The sequence below is a fragment of the Dermacentor variabilis genome, chromosome 1, assembly GCF_050947875.1.
Source record: "Dermacentor variabilis isolate Ectoservices chromosome 1, ASM5094787v1, whole genome shotgun sequence".
Lineage (NCBI taxonomy): Eukaryota > Metazoa > Arthropoda > Arachnida > Ixodida > Ixodidae > Dermacentor > Dermacentor variabilis.
Window position 1 is genome coordinate 21,632,352 of NC_134568.1, and position 16,462 is coordinate 21,648,813.

The window sequence follows — 16,462 nt, forward strand, 5'->3', positions numbered from 1 at the left end:
CTCCTGGCGCGCTCTTCTTTCATCTGCTGCTGCGCTCCGCGTTCGCTTTCACCTTTCGCCTGTGCTCGTTCGCTCGGTTACGATGCATGTATAACACCGCCGACGCACGCCAACGCTGGATCGGGCGCTTAAAAGCTGCGCTCTAAAATCTGCACCAATAGCCTCTCAACAACTGCAGCGCCTTGCTCTAGACAAGCTTTTCAAGCATGAATGGCTGCTGTATGACTAGCTCTCGAAAAAGGCTAAATAAGTGGTACCAAAAAAAAAAGGTCAGACATTGTGGGGAAAAAAAGCTGCTTGGGTGCTTGGGGACTTGTATACCGTAAACACACGTAAAAGGGCCTGTTGCGCGGAAAACATAACTGCTTCATGCGTAAAATATAAAACTGCTACATGACGAGACTTCCAAATACATTAAACGACAAACTATAAGCAGCAATTGCAGGTTGTCATGTAGGCATCCGCCGCGAAACCGAAAACAAAGCTTACATTATCTATTGCCTCAGCATAGCTTCTAAAATTTTGGTCGTTCTTTCATTTCTGATAATTTGCGATGCATTGTTTAGCTGGTGGTGAAAAGTTACCAGACATGAACAGTTGGTTGCTGGCAAATATTTCGTTAGTTTCGAGTATTCCAAAATACCCAATAGCTTTTTTCCCCAAATATGTAGCGAATGTGTAATTTTTTATTCGTATGTTGCAAGTCAAATCCAAAAATTTAATTAATTAATTTTGTCACTGGGGAATGATAAAGCTTTCTAAAACATTACACTGCCGTCTCACTGATTTCTTGGCGCTTCTTGGCAAACCTTCTGTTGAGGGTACGGGCCAGTGCTTGAATCATCATCATTATCATATTATCATCATCCTGTCTATCAAAGGACATATGTGCATTGTACCCTGTGATGGCGATAAAACGTAGTAGATGTGCGGCACTTTCGAGGCTATATGAGTACCGCTTATAGTTGCAGAAAGATAACTAACCCCTGACAGCTTTTGTGCTGGTTACCTGCGGACATGTGGACGCAGTTTCGGATTTTGCACGTGCATGGCTTCTAACATCGTCGGCCGACTGTTTCTCTCGTTCGGAAGCGCGGTTAGCCCTGCTCCCGCCCTCCACGCGACCAATGTGACGTTCTGAGCGCGCGCCAACGACAAGCGTCCGCTAACAAGGCAACAGAAAAAGCTCCTTAGCGGCCGGTGCCACCCCCGTTTCGCCGTAAACTGCATTTCTGCGCCACCCGCTTGTTTCAGTTTCGCGTTCGTCGAGTACACTTACTGTGGTCGGTCGACTTTAAGCGGGCACTTTGCAGGGAGGCTCATCGAGAGAGGCGCTGGAAGGCGAAGGCTCCGCCGTCGGTCCATGTCCTCGAGGCTCCCCATACAACTGGCGCTGTCGTGCGTCTATTGCGCGCTGCGCATGTCCTTCATTTGGCTGACCGACCGGCTGTTCCCCTGGTGCGACCACCCGTCGCACTGCTTCGACTTCAGCGCCGAACTGGCGGCCAGCGTGAACCGCCGCGTGGACCCGTGCGACAACTTTTACGACCACGTGTGCGGATTCTGGAACGGCAGTCACGGCGGCACCAGAGACCAGTTCGAACTGCTCGCGTCGCGCACGAGGTACGTGGCGACGTCTCCCGTCAACGACGCACTCCGTGCAGCACATTTATATGGATCGCGGGACAGGTGCTCTCTGAGGTCTATTTGCGCAGCCACCATGATAACGGCCGGTTATGTACAGGCTACCGTTACTCGCGCTTTTACTATACCGGTATTGCTATAGCTGACAGCTTGCGCACTTCATCATTATCGCCGACTCTGAATACCATAAAGATTGACAGGTTGGGCGGAAGAGGCAAAGTGACCCAAAGAAAGAAAAGACAACCCTGTTTCCTTGTCGTGTGGCGCTTTCAACCATCACGCAAACGTACTTTGCAGCTCACCACGCTCTGTTCAAAGGTTCTGCTAATGTACAGCACGGTCCTGCCAAAGACAGATGATAGTCGAACCAGACAATTCAAACCCGCACTTACGCACTGTGGAGCGACCACCCGCTGCACTGCTTCGAGCTCAGCGCACAAATGGCCGCCAGAGTGAAGCGCCGCGTGGACCCATAATTTTATTGGGTGAATTTTGCCTGCAACTTGACTCATATTGCATATTTGCACGCAAGCGCACGTTCAGCAATGCTCATGCTCACCTAGATTTAGGTGCACATCAAAGAACTCGGGTTGTCAGAATGAATCCTTAAATTTTCCATGTATATGCTATCTCACATAGCTCAGCTGTTGTTTCGGGCCAATCAAATTCCATTTGACCAATTTTTAAATTCGCTCAAGTACATCTAACGCGGGTGAAGAAAAAAAAAACGAAAGAAAAGCACTTCTCTCACGTGTTCTGAAAAAAGAGGGGGGGGGGCAGTTGGAGCGGGCCTACTGAAGTGACACTCATTAACTAGAAGTCACGCCCTGCATTGCGGGCTTCCGCAGCATCCCGATTCTACAGAAATTTGATATTTTTCAGTACAGGTCATCTCTCCCCGTCACACGAACGTCTCACAAAAGTGATCAACAAGTGGTCAAACAAGAGGTGCATCAACCTATCAGGTTGGAGCCAACATTTCGAAAAGGGGACTTTTCATCTGCAGGGGCCTGCCTTCTTGTTGCTGCAATGAAGACAAAGTTGCCCGTGTGGAAACGCTGAGCCTCAGACATCCCTTGTTCGGCTATTGCTGATTACTTCAAATCTCCATCGTCCTGCGAATCCGTGTCTCGTTTAAAACGTTGCACAGTCCTGCAAAGGAGGAGTGTGCCACTCTGCATCCTTTCCTCTCTTTCATGTGTCTTCAGTACATAACAAGCGCGGACTGACCGCGTGGACGCTGTTTTTTTTTTTTTAATACGCCGTAGGCTGCTTTTGTTCCAAGAGCTGGAGAAGAGCCCCAGCAGCTTCTCGTTCACGTCCGGCTCACGGGTGACTGCGGGCTACCAGCGCTGCCTGGCCGTCATGGCCGAGAAGCAAGAACACACGGCCGCTCTGCACGAACTGCTCGCCGAGTTCCACCTCGAGTGGCCCTCTCTCGAACCACCACGCAAGGAGTTCGACTTCCTCAGCTTCCTCGTCGGCCTCGGGCTTCGGTGAGCACACGCGCTAGGTTCAAGCCGTAAGCGCGATGGTCGCGCGGAACTTGAAGGTCAGAACATGGGGCGTTATATCCAACGCGCAGTAGTAATCGCATCGTTACATGTGGTTTATTTTCTCACGGTGAACGGAAAAGGTAATGACGATAAATATTCTGAAGGGATCTAGTAATGAATTGTTAGAAATGGGGCCACTATAAGTGGATTGGGCTGTGCACGTGCCCGGGAACTTAAGAAGTTCTTAGCGAAAAAATACTTTTTTAGCCCCATTGCAAGCAGTTTCAGAGAGAAAATCCACAATCCTGCTAAGCCAACGCAAATGCGAAGTGGAGCCAATATAAACATATTATACGCAAGTCGCGCGTCGACCATGTATAGGCGCGATGTGTAATGTTATCCGGCGAGGAAAAGTGAGAGTCTCTCACGTGCTTTAGTGAGCATTCAACCCACATACCTGCTGTGAGGTGCGGCTTGGAGCCGTACACTTTATCTTCTGAGCTATGATCAAAGTTGTGATCTGTTTGGCTGGAATGTGGAGCGTGCGAGACGCGTGCCCACAGAGTGTATCGTTGTGTGTGCGTACACTTCGCAGGATAGACATAGCTGTAGCTGCTCGGAACTTGTAAAATTGGGTTGGCCTGTGTCTGCGTAAAATTATAGATCAATAGAATATTCACCACGCAGCAGCCCATATATGCGAATTAAGTTGAAGTTTGTCGAAGAGAACAACGTACCGGGGCGGGGTACCTACTGCCACCTACAAAAGTCTCTCTCGCCTGTGCAGCGCCATAATGACTGTAGAACAACTTATTCTTGTGTAACTTGGTGTTTAGGCTTGCTATACATTATTCTTTTTGGCGCAACGTAAGCGACGGGAAATATAAAGACGACTGCTCTAGGAGACGGCGTCCCGTTGTCGTGTTAGCCGCCCATAGCCAGCGGCGTTGCATGACCTGCAGGATGCTTAGGATGCTTTTTACTTCAAGCACCAGCGGCTTTTCGCGTACCGCAGTGCAGCACAGACACTTCGACACGTGCTAGGCCTGCGTATGGGGACCATCACGCACTAAAAAGAGTAATAAACTTACACTGACGATATTCACATAAATACGCATTTTTCATGCGGCTTTCTTTTTCGTTTCTTATATGTGCACTCGTCAATGTGTATTCGACTCCTCCCGTATATATCCGCGCCCAGATACAACATCCACCTGCTGGTGAAATTCACCCTGGTGCCCTACTTGCTCACCGACGAGGGCTACTCACTGATGGTGGCCGACGTGGATAGCCAGTCGTGGCGCACCACAACCACCGACATGCACTCGGACTGCCTGCGCGCTTTCACCACCCGGATTGACCGGCTGAGAGATGTGGCCGAACGGATGGCACGCGTGCGCGCCGAGCTGTTCACGCTCGACATCATCTCGCGCGCCAATCACCCGTACTCGCCGCGATACTACCAGTTCAGACAACTGCCCACGCTCACCCGCGGCCGCATCAGCGACAGCGCTTGGCTGGAAGTCTTCAACAGCTACCTCAAGCCGGACGTACAGGTATGGCTGGGCGCACGCTGCGGCACTCTCTCACGCTGCTTTGAGATGATGCACTTAAAAAAAAGGAAAGAAAAAGAGAGGAAGAAATCGTCGGTTACCTAACGCATTAGCAATGGCAGCATCTTCACTGGGGAGGTGTTTCTTAGCTGCTGTCTTGCTCACGTGTAAGCACCGCAGGCTAAACGAGCTCCTTTGGGCTAAAATTGCTCTTACGTACGACTGGTCTTTCTGCCTTTCTGCACTAGTGGTTGTCCGGAAGCGCGAACCTTCTTTTGGTTCAGAGTCCTTCGTATATGGCCGTCGGTATCGCGCTGTTGAAATTCAATTGAAGGAATTTGAAATCCCACAAGTAACGCTGGAAGAAGTAAAGAAAGCCTTGGGAGCTATGCAAAGGGGGAAGGCAGCTGGGGAGGAGCAGGTAACAGCAGTTTTGTTAAAGGATGGTGGGAAGATTGTTGTAGAAAAACTGGCCATCCTGTATACGCAATGCCTCATGACCTCGAGCGTACCGGAATCTTGGAAGAACGCTAACATGATTCTAATACATAAGAAAAGGGACGCCAAAGACTTGAAAAATTATAGACCGATCAGCTTACTGTCCGTTGCCTACAAAGTATTTACTAAGGTAATCGCAAATTGAATCAAGAACACCTTAGACTTCTGTCAACCAAAGGACCAGGCAGGATTCCGTAAAGGCTACTCAACAATAGACCATATTCACACTATCAGTCAGGTGATAGAGAAATGTGCGAAATATAACCAACTGTAAAGAATAAGAAGTGCGCCGTGCAGAGCTCCGCAGCCGGATCGCCAATGCTACTGAAGTGGGGCTCGGACTAGACGCTGTTCCTGGTGTGACTGGCCAATGCCTCCTTTACTAGATGCCAGCCGCGTTGTCCGTAAACTCGGTTCCTGGCCCTCTCCCTTTTCTCTCCTCCGCGAAAAGGCAACGAGCGCCACTTGTGGCGGACGTCTGCAACCTAGATCACGTGCTGCGGCCTCTGAGATTACCATGGCGTCTGTTGCCATCTCGGAGGCCCGCGATAACGCTCGCTAACAGACGCCCGCGCATATAAAGCGCCGGCGGAGCATTCAGCCGCCGCTGCGACATCCGCCGGAAGTTGAAAAGGCAATGAGCGCCGCCTCACGGAATTTATGCTGAACTAACTTCAACTAAGGGAACCGCCGCCGCAATGGGAAAGCGAGCAACGCGGCTGGCATCTTGTAAAGGAGGCATTGGACTGGCTAAGCCTACGCTGTTGCGCCTTCTTGTCCGCGTCCTTCGTGTCGTCCACAGCCGTGTCGGACTTCTTTGCCATAATTAGTGGAGGTTTGCTGGGTCTCCTTTAATCTTGGAATTGCGCAGCCGGACTCTCCCTGCCATCATGACAACTGCAAGCGCCACGAGCTTACCACCACCTGCTCCCCAGTCCTCCGTATGCCCCGGCACACTCCGTCAGCGGGACCCTCCCATCTTCAGCGGCACTGACGACCACGACGTTGATGACTGGCTCTCATCATACGAACGCGTCAGTCTGAACAACAAATGGGATGACATGACGAAATTGACCACCGTGATGTCAAACCACGAAAGCGAAGTCCCAAGCTGGACGGTGTTTAAGACAAAGTTTAGCGAGGTCTTCGGCCGCCCTGCTGTTCAAAAGCTTCGTGCCGAACAGCGTCTGCAGTCGCGCTCTCAGCAGCCTGGTGAGAACTTTACCAGCTACATCGAAGATGTCATCGATCTCTGTAAACGCGTCGATGCATCCATGACTGAGGGCAATAAAATCAAGTATATAATGAAGGGTATCGACGAGGACGCATTTCAGGTGCTCATTTCAAAGAGCCCCTCTACTGTTGCCCAAGTTATTGAACTGTGCCAAAGCTATGACGAGCTCCGCCGTCGACGCCTCCTCACCCGCCGTCCTGTTCCCCATCAGGAATCGTTGTCTGGCTTGACCTCTCCTTTTCCAGATGCCACCCTCCTCTCGCAAATCAAAGCTTTCGTCCGGGAAGAAGTTGCTCGCCAGCTCTCCCTCATCTCCAACCCACCGGAGTCAAGTTCGTCCCTTAGTCCGACCCTACGACACGTTATAGAAGAACAAGTGTCCGGGGTCCTTCCTCTGGAACGAGCGCCTCAACTCACCGCCCCATTGACTTACGCCGACGCCATTGCACGACCACGACCGCCGACCTTCCGGGCTCCGCCTCCGATGCCTAGCCCTGTTTTTACCGCCACGCCGCCACGACCTCAAGCCCATCGCGTAATTAATTCCTGGCGCACACCGGACAATCTGCCCATCTGCTATTCGTGCAGTATTACCGGACACGCTGCACGCCTGTGCCGCCGCCGTCCATTTCATCCACATGACGACCCGCGCACAGCCGCGTACGACCATCCGTTGTCTTACGCTCCAGACCGTGATTTACCCCTTCCCCGCCCAAGCTTTCGCCTAGTTTCCGACCGCCGTTCTCCTTCTGCTCGTCGTCGCTCGCTCTCCCCGATGCGTCGACGTCCCTCTCCTGCTGACACAGAAAACGAAGTGGTGCAGTTCCCGAGGCCAGAACTGCGTCATCGTCACAACGCCCAAGCCCTGTTCTTTCGCCGCCCAAAGTTATTGATGTCGCTATTGAAGGCGTCTCTGGGCTTGCCCTCATTGACACAGGTGCCGCCATATCTGTAATTGCCGAAAAACTATGCCGCTCAATACGAAAAGTCACGACGCCTTTCTTCAGTTCTTTACTCCGCACGGCCACAGCACAGCACGTCCAGCCGGTGGCTGCGTGCACCACCAGACTTGAAATTCAAGGAGTGCTCTGCACAGTCCAGTTCGTCGTTCTTCCCCACTGTTCCCACGATATTATTTTAGGCTGGGACTTTCTCTCCCGTCACCAAGCTGTCATTGATTGCTCCCGTGCAGAATTCGCCTTCTCTTCGCTTGGCAATGCCATATCTGATGACGTTTCGCTTTCCTGCACCAAGTTGTCCCTCACTGACGACATCCATACACCTCCGCACGCATACGTTCTGGCACCTGTATCCTGTTCCGTTGCCTCCGACTTTACCTTACTCTTCACGCCTTCCACTGCTTTCGCTCACCGCCACCTCTCACCACTCCCAACTGCGCTGCTTAGCGTTCAAGCTGATGCTACTCACTTTCCTATACACAACCACTTCCCATTCCCGATTACGTTGCTTCGCGGTGAATCTCTCGGCACTGTGGAGCCTTACGACACCATTACCACGTTGTAATTTCCTGTTGGATCGTCAGAGGTCAACACCCTCTACTGTAGTCCCGTACCTGCCACATCGCCTGAAGACGTTTTCAGCCACGTCATCGACAACGCCTTAAGCCCCACGCAGCGCCATGACCTTCTTCGTCTCCTCGAGAAATTTCGCCCTGCTTTTGACAGCCATAGCACTTCTCTGGGCCGAACCACGACTGCATTTCACCGTATTGTCACCGGTTCTCACTCACCGCTACGGCAGCGACCCTACCGCGTATCGTCGACAGAACGACGCGTCATTGATGAGCAAGTATGTGACATGTTAAAGCGTAGTGTCATTGAACCGTCCGACAGCCCATGGGCATCGCCAGTTGTTTTAGTTAAAAAGAAGGATGGCTCGATCAGCTTTTGCGCGGATTACCGTCGCCTAACCAAAATAACCCGAAAAGATGTTTATCCATTGCCGCGGATCGACGACGCCCTCGACAGCTTACAAGGTGCAGAGTTCTTTTCCTCCCTCGATCTAAGCTCTGGTTATTGGCAGGTGCCTATGACTGCAGAAGATAAGCCTAAAACTGCTTTCATTACACCAGATGGCTTATACGAATTTCGGGTGATGCCATTCGGACTTTGCAACACGCCCGCGACTGTTGAGCGGATGATGGACACTATTCTTCGAGGCCTTAAACGGAACACGTGCTTGTGTTATTTGGATGATGTAGTAGTGTTCGCACCAGATTTTCCTACTCACCTTCATCGCTTGGAACAGGTTTTACGCTGTCTCAGTGACGCTGGCATCCAACTAAACCTGAAAAAATGTCACTTTGGGGCACGCAAGCTGACAATTCTCGGACATGTCATGTCGAAGGACGGCGTTCTCCCTGATGCCGCTAAGCTCCGTGCTCTTAAAGAATTCCCGAGGCCAATGTCTCTAAAAGACTTGCGCAGTTTCATTGGCCTCTGCTCGTACTTCCGCCGCTTTATTCGAAATTTCGCTTCGATTATGGCAAAGAAGTCCGACACGGCTGTGGACGACACGAAGGACGCGGACAAGAAGACGCAACAGCGTAGGCTTAGCCAGTCACACCAAGAACCAATGCAACACCTGGACCAATGCAACCTTCGCCGTGCCCTTCGCGACCCTTTGACCGAGTTGGGATAGACCTATAAGGGCCTCTGCCATACACAGCTGCTGGCATTCGCTGAGTCATTGTAGCTATAGACCATCTCACGAGGTATGCAGAAACGGCCGCTCTGCCAGCCGCGACGGCTCGTGACGTTGCCTCCTTCCTCCTTCAACGCTTCGTTCTACGTCATGGCGCTCCCCGCGAACTCCTGAGCGACCGTGGCCGCGTCTTTCTCGCCGATTTCATTCAAGAACTTCACGCTGAATGCCGCATTATTCATCGCTGTACCACCGCATATCACCCGCAAACAAACGGATTGACAGAACGCTTTAACCGAACTCTTGGCGGCATGCTTTCGATGTATGTCGCCTCCAACCGCACCAACTGGGACCTCATCTTTCCCTATGCCATACCACCCTTATATATAGCTCTCATTGATTACGAGAAAGCGTTTGATTCAGCTGAAACCTCAGCAGTCATAGAAGCATTACGGAATCAGGGTGTAGACGAGCCGTATGTAAACATACTGAAAGATATCTATAGCGGCTCCACAGCCACCGTAGTCCTCCATAAAGAAAGCAACAAAATTCCAATATAGAAAGGCGTCAGGCAGGGAGATACGATCTCTCCAATGCCATTCACAGCGTGTTTACAGGAGGTATTCAGAGACCTGGATTGGGAAGAATTGGGGATAAGAGTTAATGGAGAATAAATTAGTAACTTGCGATTCGTTGATGATATTGCCTTGCTTAGTAACTCAGGGTACCAATTGCAATGCATGCTCACTGACCTGGAGAGGCAAAGCAGAAGGGTGGGTCTAAACATTAATCTGCAAAAAACTAAAGTAATGTTTAACACTCTCGGAAGAGAAAAGCAGTTTACGATAGGTAGCAAGGCAGTGGAAGTGGTAAGGGAATACATCTACTTAGGGCAGGTAGTGACCGCGGATCCAGATCATGAGACTGCAGAATAATCAGAAGAATACGAATGGGCTGGGGTGCGTTTGGCAGGCATTCTCAGAACATGAACAGCAGGGTGCCATTATCCCTCAAGAGAAAAGTGTATGACAGCTGTGCCTTACCAGTACTCACGTACGGGGCAGAAACCTGGAGGCTTACGAAAAGGGTTCTACTTAAATTGAGGACGACGCAACGAGCTATGGAAAGAAGAATGATGGGTGTAACGTTAAGGGATAAGAAAAGAGCAGATTGGGTGAGGGAATAAACGAGAGTTAATGACATCTTAGTTGAAATCAAGAAAAAGAAATGGGGGCAAGGGCAGGACATGTAATGAGGAGGGAAGATAACCGATGGTCATTAAGGGTTACGGACTGGATTCCAAGGGAAGGGAAGCGTAGCAGGGGGCGGCAGAAAGTTAGGTGGGCGGATGAGATTAAGAAGTTTGCAGGGACTACATGGCCACAATTAGTACATGACCGGGGTAGTTGGAGAAGTATGGGAGAGGCCTTTGCCCTGCAATGGGCGTAACCAGGCTGATGATGATGATGATGATGATGATGATGATGATGATGATGATCGCGCTGTTGCAAACGTAGATCCGATATACCCCTGCAGTGAATAAACCAACCTCGCAGGTGCGCGCACGCGCCTTCTGTCAACCCCGAGTCTTCGTCATCCCCAAAATCGAAATAGAGCTGCAGTGAAACATGCGTCTCAAGCCACAATCTATGGGTGCGAGCGGATTGCCATCTAGAACGAGTGATGACAGGTTCACATCCTTTTAAGCTCAGTGCCAGCAACTCACTTCTGATCGCCGTCTTAAGGAATTTAGGCTCGTCTATAGGGCGTGCAGTACGCGTTTGTGTGCCGGTGCGTTTGGCAACTGCCGAAGCGGCGCGCGGCTACTCCCTGGACATGCTGGAGAGGCCTTCATTTGTCTTTCTTTCGTTGAGCGTGGCTCGGCGTAGTGGCACTCAGTGATGCCTTAGGTTCGGCGCCTGCAGGTATGCTCCGTCTATCCCTCATAGATCCCCGCATCCGCGCTCAGGTGTTCAACAGAAAATGCCCCTGCTAAGTTGAACTAATTGCCGTCATGCATTTACTGGCCGATGAACTATACGACGGCGAGGATCTTATACCCCTGTCAAGCGGGCAAGTTGAGTGCACTTACGGGGCGTGCACTTCAGGACCTTGAGTGACACTTTAGGCTACGCGGTGCTAAACGGGAAAACAGAGCGCACTCGCACTAAAAACAAAATCACGACAGTCTAAAATCATATTTTTTGAAGATGTAGATTAAAATAAAAAAACCTTTTTTACTTGTATAATAAAAAAAACTTAATCTATATTTATTCAACAAAGAACGAAAATATTTTTATCATAAGAGTGTTACAAGTCAAGGCCGGCCAAGACGAATGCCTAGCCAATCCAGAACAACATGGTAGCGTGCAACGAGGTGGCATTTGATCCTGCTAGGACAGAATATCAGCGAGTTCTGTTCTGATTATTTTGTTAAAAGCTGTTCGACAGCTAGAATGAACTTCTATGTCTGTTTTCTATGCATTACATTTTGCATCGTTGAAACCGCTGGCGGCGAGGCTACGCACTCGACCACCAAAGTGCGTTCCATGAGCGCACTCCGACCGGAGTGCACTCTTCGGCGAGTACGCTCCGCTAGCGACGTTTAGATTTGGGAAAGTGCACTTAAAACCGAGTGCACTCTCCGTAAGTGCACTTAACTTGGCCGCTTGACAGGGGTATTATGTGGAATATATATTTTATGCGACTAAGGCGCGGTTTTAATAGACCATGCAGCACAGGTGGTGGGAACTAATTACAGTTGCATTGTGTTAGTGAGGCGTTTGCAAATAAGTTGCGTAAGAAAGCTTTCTTGCTTTTTTTTTACTGAGAGCTGGTCATAAAGTTGCTGCGTACACGTGGAGAAGAACTCCAACTATTTACGTGTAAACATTTACGGGCTTCACTTTGCACTTATGAGACTTCTTCGCGAGCATGTTCCAGTCTTCTACACAATGCGCCAAGCGAACTTGTTTATAAGTTCCTTCAAGAGCACCACGCAAGTTTCCAAAAATCGGTAGCACGCAAATGTTGTTTTTAAGCATGAAATGCTCTCAGCTCCCGAGCGACCTCCAAGTGACCTTGAGCCAAAAGCCAGAGCTGTCATCCGGGCACTTAAACGAGAACATCGGGCCAATTAAGTTGCGAGAACAAAACGAGATCCCCCCACCTCTTGTACAGGACCGCATTACATACTCCAGTTACTCCCAAGCAACTTACAAAAAGTATTGCTTCCGTGTTCTTCCTAATGCTTGTTCAGAATATCACTGAAGCTGTAACTTCTACTACGCTGAAGTTTTCTTTGTAATTTCTAATACCGACGTTTCAAACGGCAGATAGACGTCACTAAACACTTGATTGTCATCCTTTGGCACTGAGACAGAGTTGGCTGTGCTCTTTTCAACGCCAGTGGTCCATGATGTCTGCCGCACGTTCGGCACACTAGCAGCGCCGGTAGCGTCCGGCAGATGGCTGTTGACGAGACGAGACTTGCAATGAGGTTCTCTCTGTGACAGGAAACTATTGCGCCCATATGAACCAGTGCACAGTATGGCGTGGTGCGGTGTGGTGTGGTAGGGTGTGCCGTTCCGAATTAGCATATTATAGTAGTTGCGAACTGGTATAGAATTGTGGCTAGTATCATCTCCACCCAATCTGTTTTGCTTATTGCCATTTCATGCTTACATCTACTCTCGATTACGGGAGAGCCAGTAATTTTTTTCTTTGTACCCATTTACAGGCGCCACTCCAGACTTGGAGTGGCGCCTGACACCGGCAAAAGATACCGAGAGCCAGTGGGGCTATACTAATCCAGGTACAACCAAATTAGGAAGACCCACTAAGCTTCAACAAAAGACACTCCCTCACCGGAACAGGCATTGACCTCTTTGGTGCAGTATTCGGCCCCTCCCACCATAATAACTCATTCGTTCAACCAACGGCCCTCAGTGCTGAGCAACTGCGGAGCACCTGACCAAGGCGGCGGTGAGACCTGTAACGCAGCAGAGGGTGCTAATACTATCTGGAACCGGACAGGCCGCCAATGGAAACTGACCCTGGCAACCTTTAACACCAGAACTCTCTCGAGGGAGGCTAGCTTAGCAGGACTCTTTGAGGAACTATCAGGCATTGTTTGGGATATCATTGGCCTTAGTGAGGTTAGAACTGTTGAGGCTTATACAGTGCTGACTAACGACCATATCTGCTATAGAGGTTTCCCAGACAAGAAGCAATACGGAGTAGGATTCCTAATCCATAAGGACATAGCGTGCAACATTGACGAATTCTACAGCATTAATGAGGGGTAGCGGTAGTCGTAATCAACCTTAATAACAGGTAAAAATTAAAGGTATTACACGCGTACGCTCCACCATCCAGTCATGATTATGACAAGTAGATCAGTTTTATGAAGATGTTAAATTAGCTATGGGGAAAGTGCAAAATCAGTATATTGTAGTAATGGCCGACTTCAATGCAAAAGTCGGGAAAAGGCAGGCTGCTGAACAAGCAATTGGCAACTACGGCATCGATTCTAGGAATGATAGAGGAGAGATGCTGGTAGAATTCACGGAAAGGAATAAGCCGCGAATAATGAACACCTTCTTTAGGAAGCGTAGCAACAAGAAGTGGACCTGGAAACGCCCTAATGATGAAACAAGAATTGAAATAGATTTCGTAATTTCTGCCAATACCAGCATAGTTTAGGATGTTGAAGTGTTAGGTAAAGTACAGTGATCATAGGTTAGTGAGGTCTAGGATTCACCTGAATTTGAAGAGAGAAAAAGTTAAATTGGTCAGGAAGAAACAGGCCAACCTAGACGCAGTATAACGGTAAAAGCAGACCAACTCAGGCGGGTACTTGCAAACAAATATGTAGCCTTAGAACAGAGAGATGACGAAGATGACATAGAGGTAATGAATGAAACCGTAACTAGGTTGGCTCCAGGAGCAGCAATTGAAGTGGGAGGTAAGGCACCAAGGCAACAGTAGCCGAGCTCTCCCAAGTAACAAAGGACCTAAGAAAAAAACGACAAAGAATGAAAGTGTCCAACTCAAGAGATAAGATATAACTTGCGGAACTGTCAAAACTGACAAAAAAAATAAGGGATATCCGAAATTATAACGTGAGAAAAACTGAGGAAGCAGTAAAAAATGGACGCAGCATGAAATCAGTGAGAAGGAAGCTTGGAATAGGACAACCCAAGTTGTATGCACTGAAAGATAAGCAGGGTAATATCATCAGCAATCTTGAAGGCATAGTAAAAGCAGCGGAAGACTTCTATTCTGACCTGTACAGTACCCAGAGGAGCCACGATACCTCCATTCGAAGTAGTAATGAACAGGTTACAGAGACTACTTCTATAACTAGCGATGAGGTTAGAAAGGCCGACATGCAATGGGGAAAAGCGGTAGGAGAAGATGGACTGCCAGTCGAGTTAATCCAAGATGGAGGAGGCATAATGCTTGAAAAACTGGCGGCCCTTCATGCGAACCGTCTATCGACTTCAAGGGTCCCAGAGAGCTGGAAAAATGCCAACATTAAAAGGGAGACGTTATAGAATTGAAAAATTCTAGGCCCATTAACTTTCTTCGAGTATTCTATAAAGTTTTCACGAAGATAATTTCCAATAGAATAAGGGCAACACTTGACTTTAGTCAAGCCAGGGCTGGCTTCAGGAAGGGATACTCTACAATGGATCATATCCATGTCATTAATCAAGTAATCGAGAAATCCGCAGAATACAATCAGCCTCTCTATATGGCTTTCATAGATTTCGAAAATGCATTTGATTCACTAGAGGTACCAGCAGACATAGAGGCTTTACGTAATCAAGGAGTACAGGACGCTGCCGTAAATATCTTGGAAAATATCTACAGAGGTTCCACAGCCACCTTAATTCTCGACAAGAAAAGTAGGAAGACACCTATAAAGAAAGGGGTCAAACAAGGCGACAGACCCTCTCCAATGCTGTTCACTGCGTTTTTGGAAGAAGTATTCTAGCTATTAAACTGGGAACGCTTAGGAGTGAGGATCAACGGCGACTATATCACCAAGCTTCTGTTTGCAGATGACACTGTCCTGTTTAATAACACAGGAGACGAGTTACAACAAATGATTGAGAACCTTAACGGAAAGAGTGTAAGTGTGCGACTGAAGATTAATGTGCAAAAGACAAAGATAATGATGAATAGCCGGGCAAGGGAACAAGATTTCAGGATTGCCAGTCAGCCTCTATAGTGTGTGAAGGAGTACGTTTATCTAGGGCAATCACTCACAGGGAACCCTGATCATGAGAAGGAAAGTTACAGAAGAATAAAAATGGGTTGGAGCGCATATGGCAGACACTGTCAGCTCCTGACTGGAAGCTTACCATTATCATTGAAAAGAAAGGTGTAAACTCTCAGTGCATTTTACTGGTTCTGGCTTATGCGTCAGAAACTTGAAGACTGACAAAGAAGCTGGAGAACAAGTTAAGGACCGTGCAAAGAGCGATGCAACGAAGAATTTTAGGCATAACGTTAAGAGACAGGAAGAGAGCGTTGTGGATCAGAGAGCAAACAGGGATAGGCGATATTCGAATCGACATTAGGAGAAAAAATGGAGCTAGGCAGGTCATTTAATGCGTAGGTTAGATAACCGGTGGATCATTAGGTTTACATAATGGGTGCCAAGCGAAGAGAAGCTCAGTCGAAAACGGCAAAAGAATAGGTGGGGCGATGAAATTAAGAAATTCGCGGGAGCCAGTTGGAATCGGTTGGCGCAGGGAGAGGCCTTCGTCCTGCAGTGGACATAAAATAGGCTGGTGATGATGATGCTCACCCATTTGATCTCGAATGAACCGGTTCAGAAAGCTCCGAACCGGTTTGAACCGTTATAATTTTGCTCCGAAGCTGAATCTCAACCACATCCAAAAAGCGTGGGCTCGAACCCAAACCGAACCCGAAAGATTTTTAGTTTTGATGCCCTGGTTCCAGCTAGAATAAAATACTTTGTTTATAGGTATTCTTCCTGGTTTCATTGTTTGCTTTGAGGGTGCAACAAGAACAGATCTCTGCATTTATAATTATTAAGAGAAAAAATAGGTAGGTTATTTAAGGTCCAGTCATGACATTTTGGCTGAAGGCTTTGGACTACACATGCGACTCACATGTGACCCTACGTTAGGAGGGTTTTAATACACTGGCGTCCAGGTGTTGTGAAGTCAAGCAGGCGTTTGGAATAACAGCCGACACGACGTCCTGCGGCTGAAAAGCATGCATGCTGCGAGGGCGCTCAAGCACGGGGAATGTGAGTAACGCTATGTAAGAAGGACAAGGACAGACATCAGGCACGAAAACACGTCGGATAACTAACTTATGTTCGCCATTCTTTT

General features: G+C 48.8%; 1 protein-coding gene across 1 annotated transcript in view; it reads left to right on the forward strand.

Annotated features, from left to right (window-relative positions):
- The first annotated feature begins 1,363 nt into the window (after nucleotides 1-1,363).
- The window catches only part of LOC142563522 (neprilysin-11-like), a 34,733-nt gene continuing 19,634 nt past the window's right edge, over nucleotides 1,364-16,462 (forward strand). Inside the window, exons 1-3 of the mRNA XM_075674400.1 lie at nucleotides 1,364-1,623; nucleotides 2,913-3,140; nucleotides 4,342-4,696. Coding sequence (XP_075530515.1) covers nucleotides 1,364-1,623; nucleotides 2,913-3,140; nucleotides 4,342-4,696 — 843 coding nt within the window. The remainder of the gene's footprint in view (nucleotides 1,624-2,912; nucleotides 3,141-4,341; nucleotides 4,697-16,462) is intronic.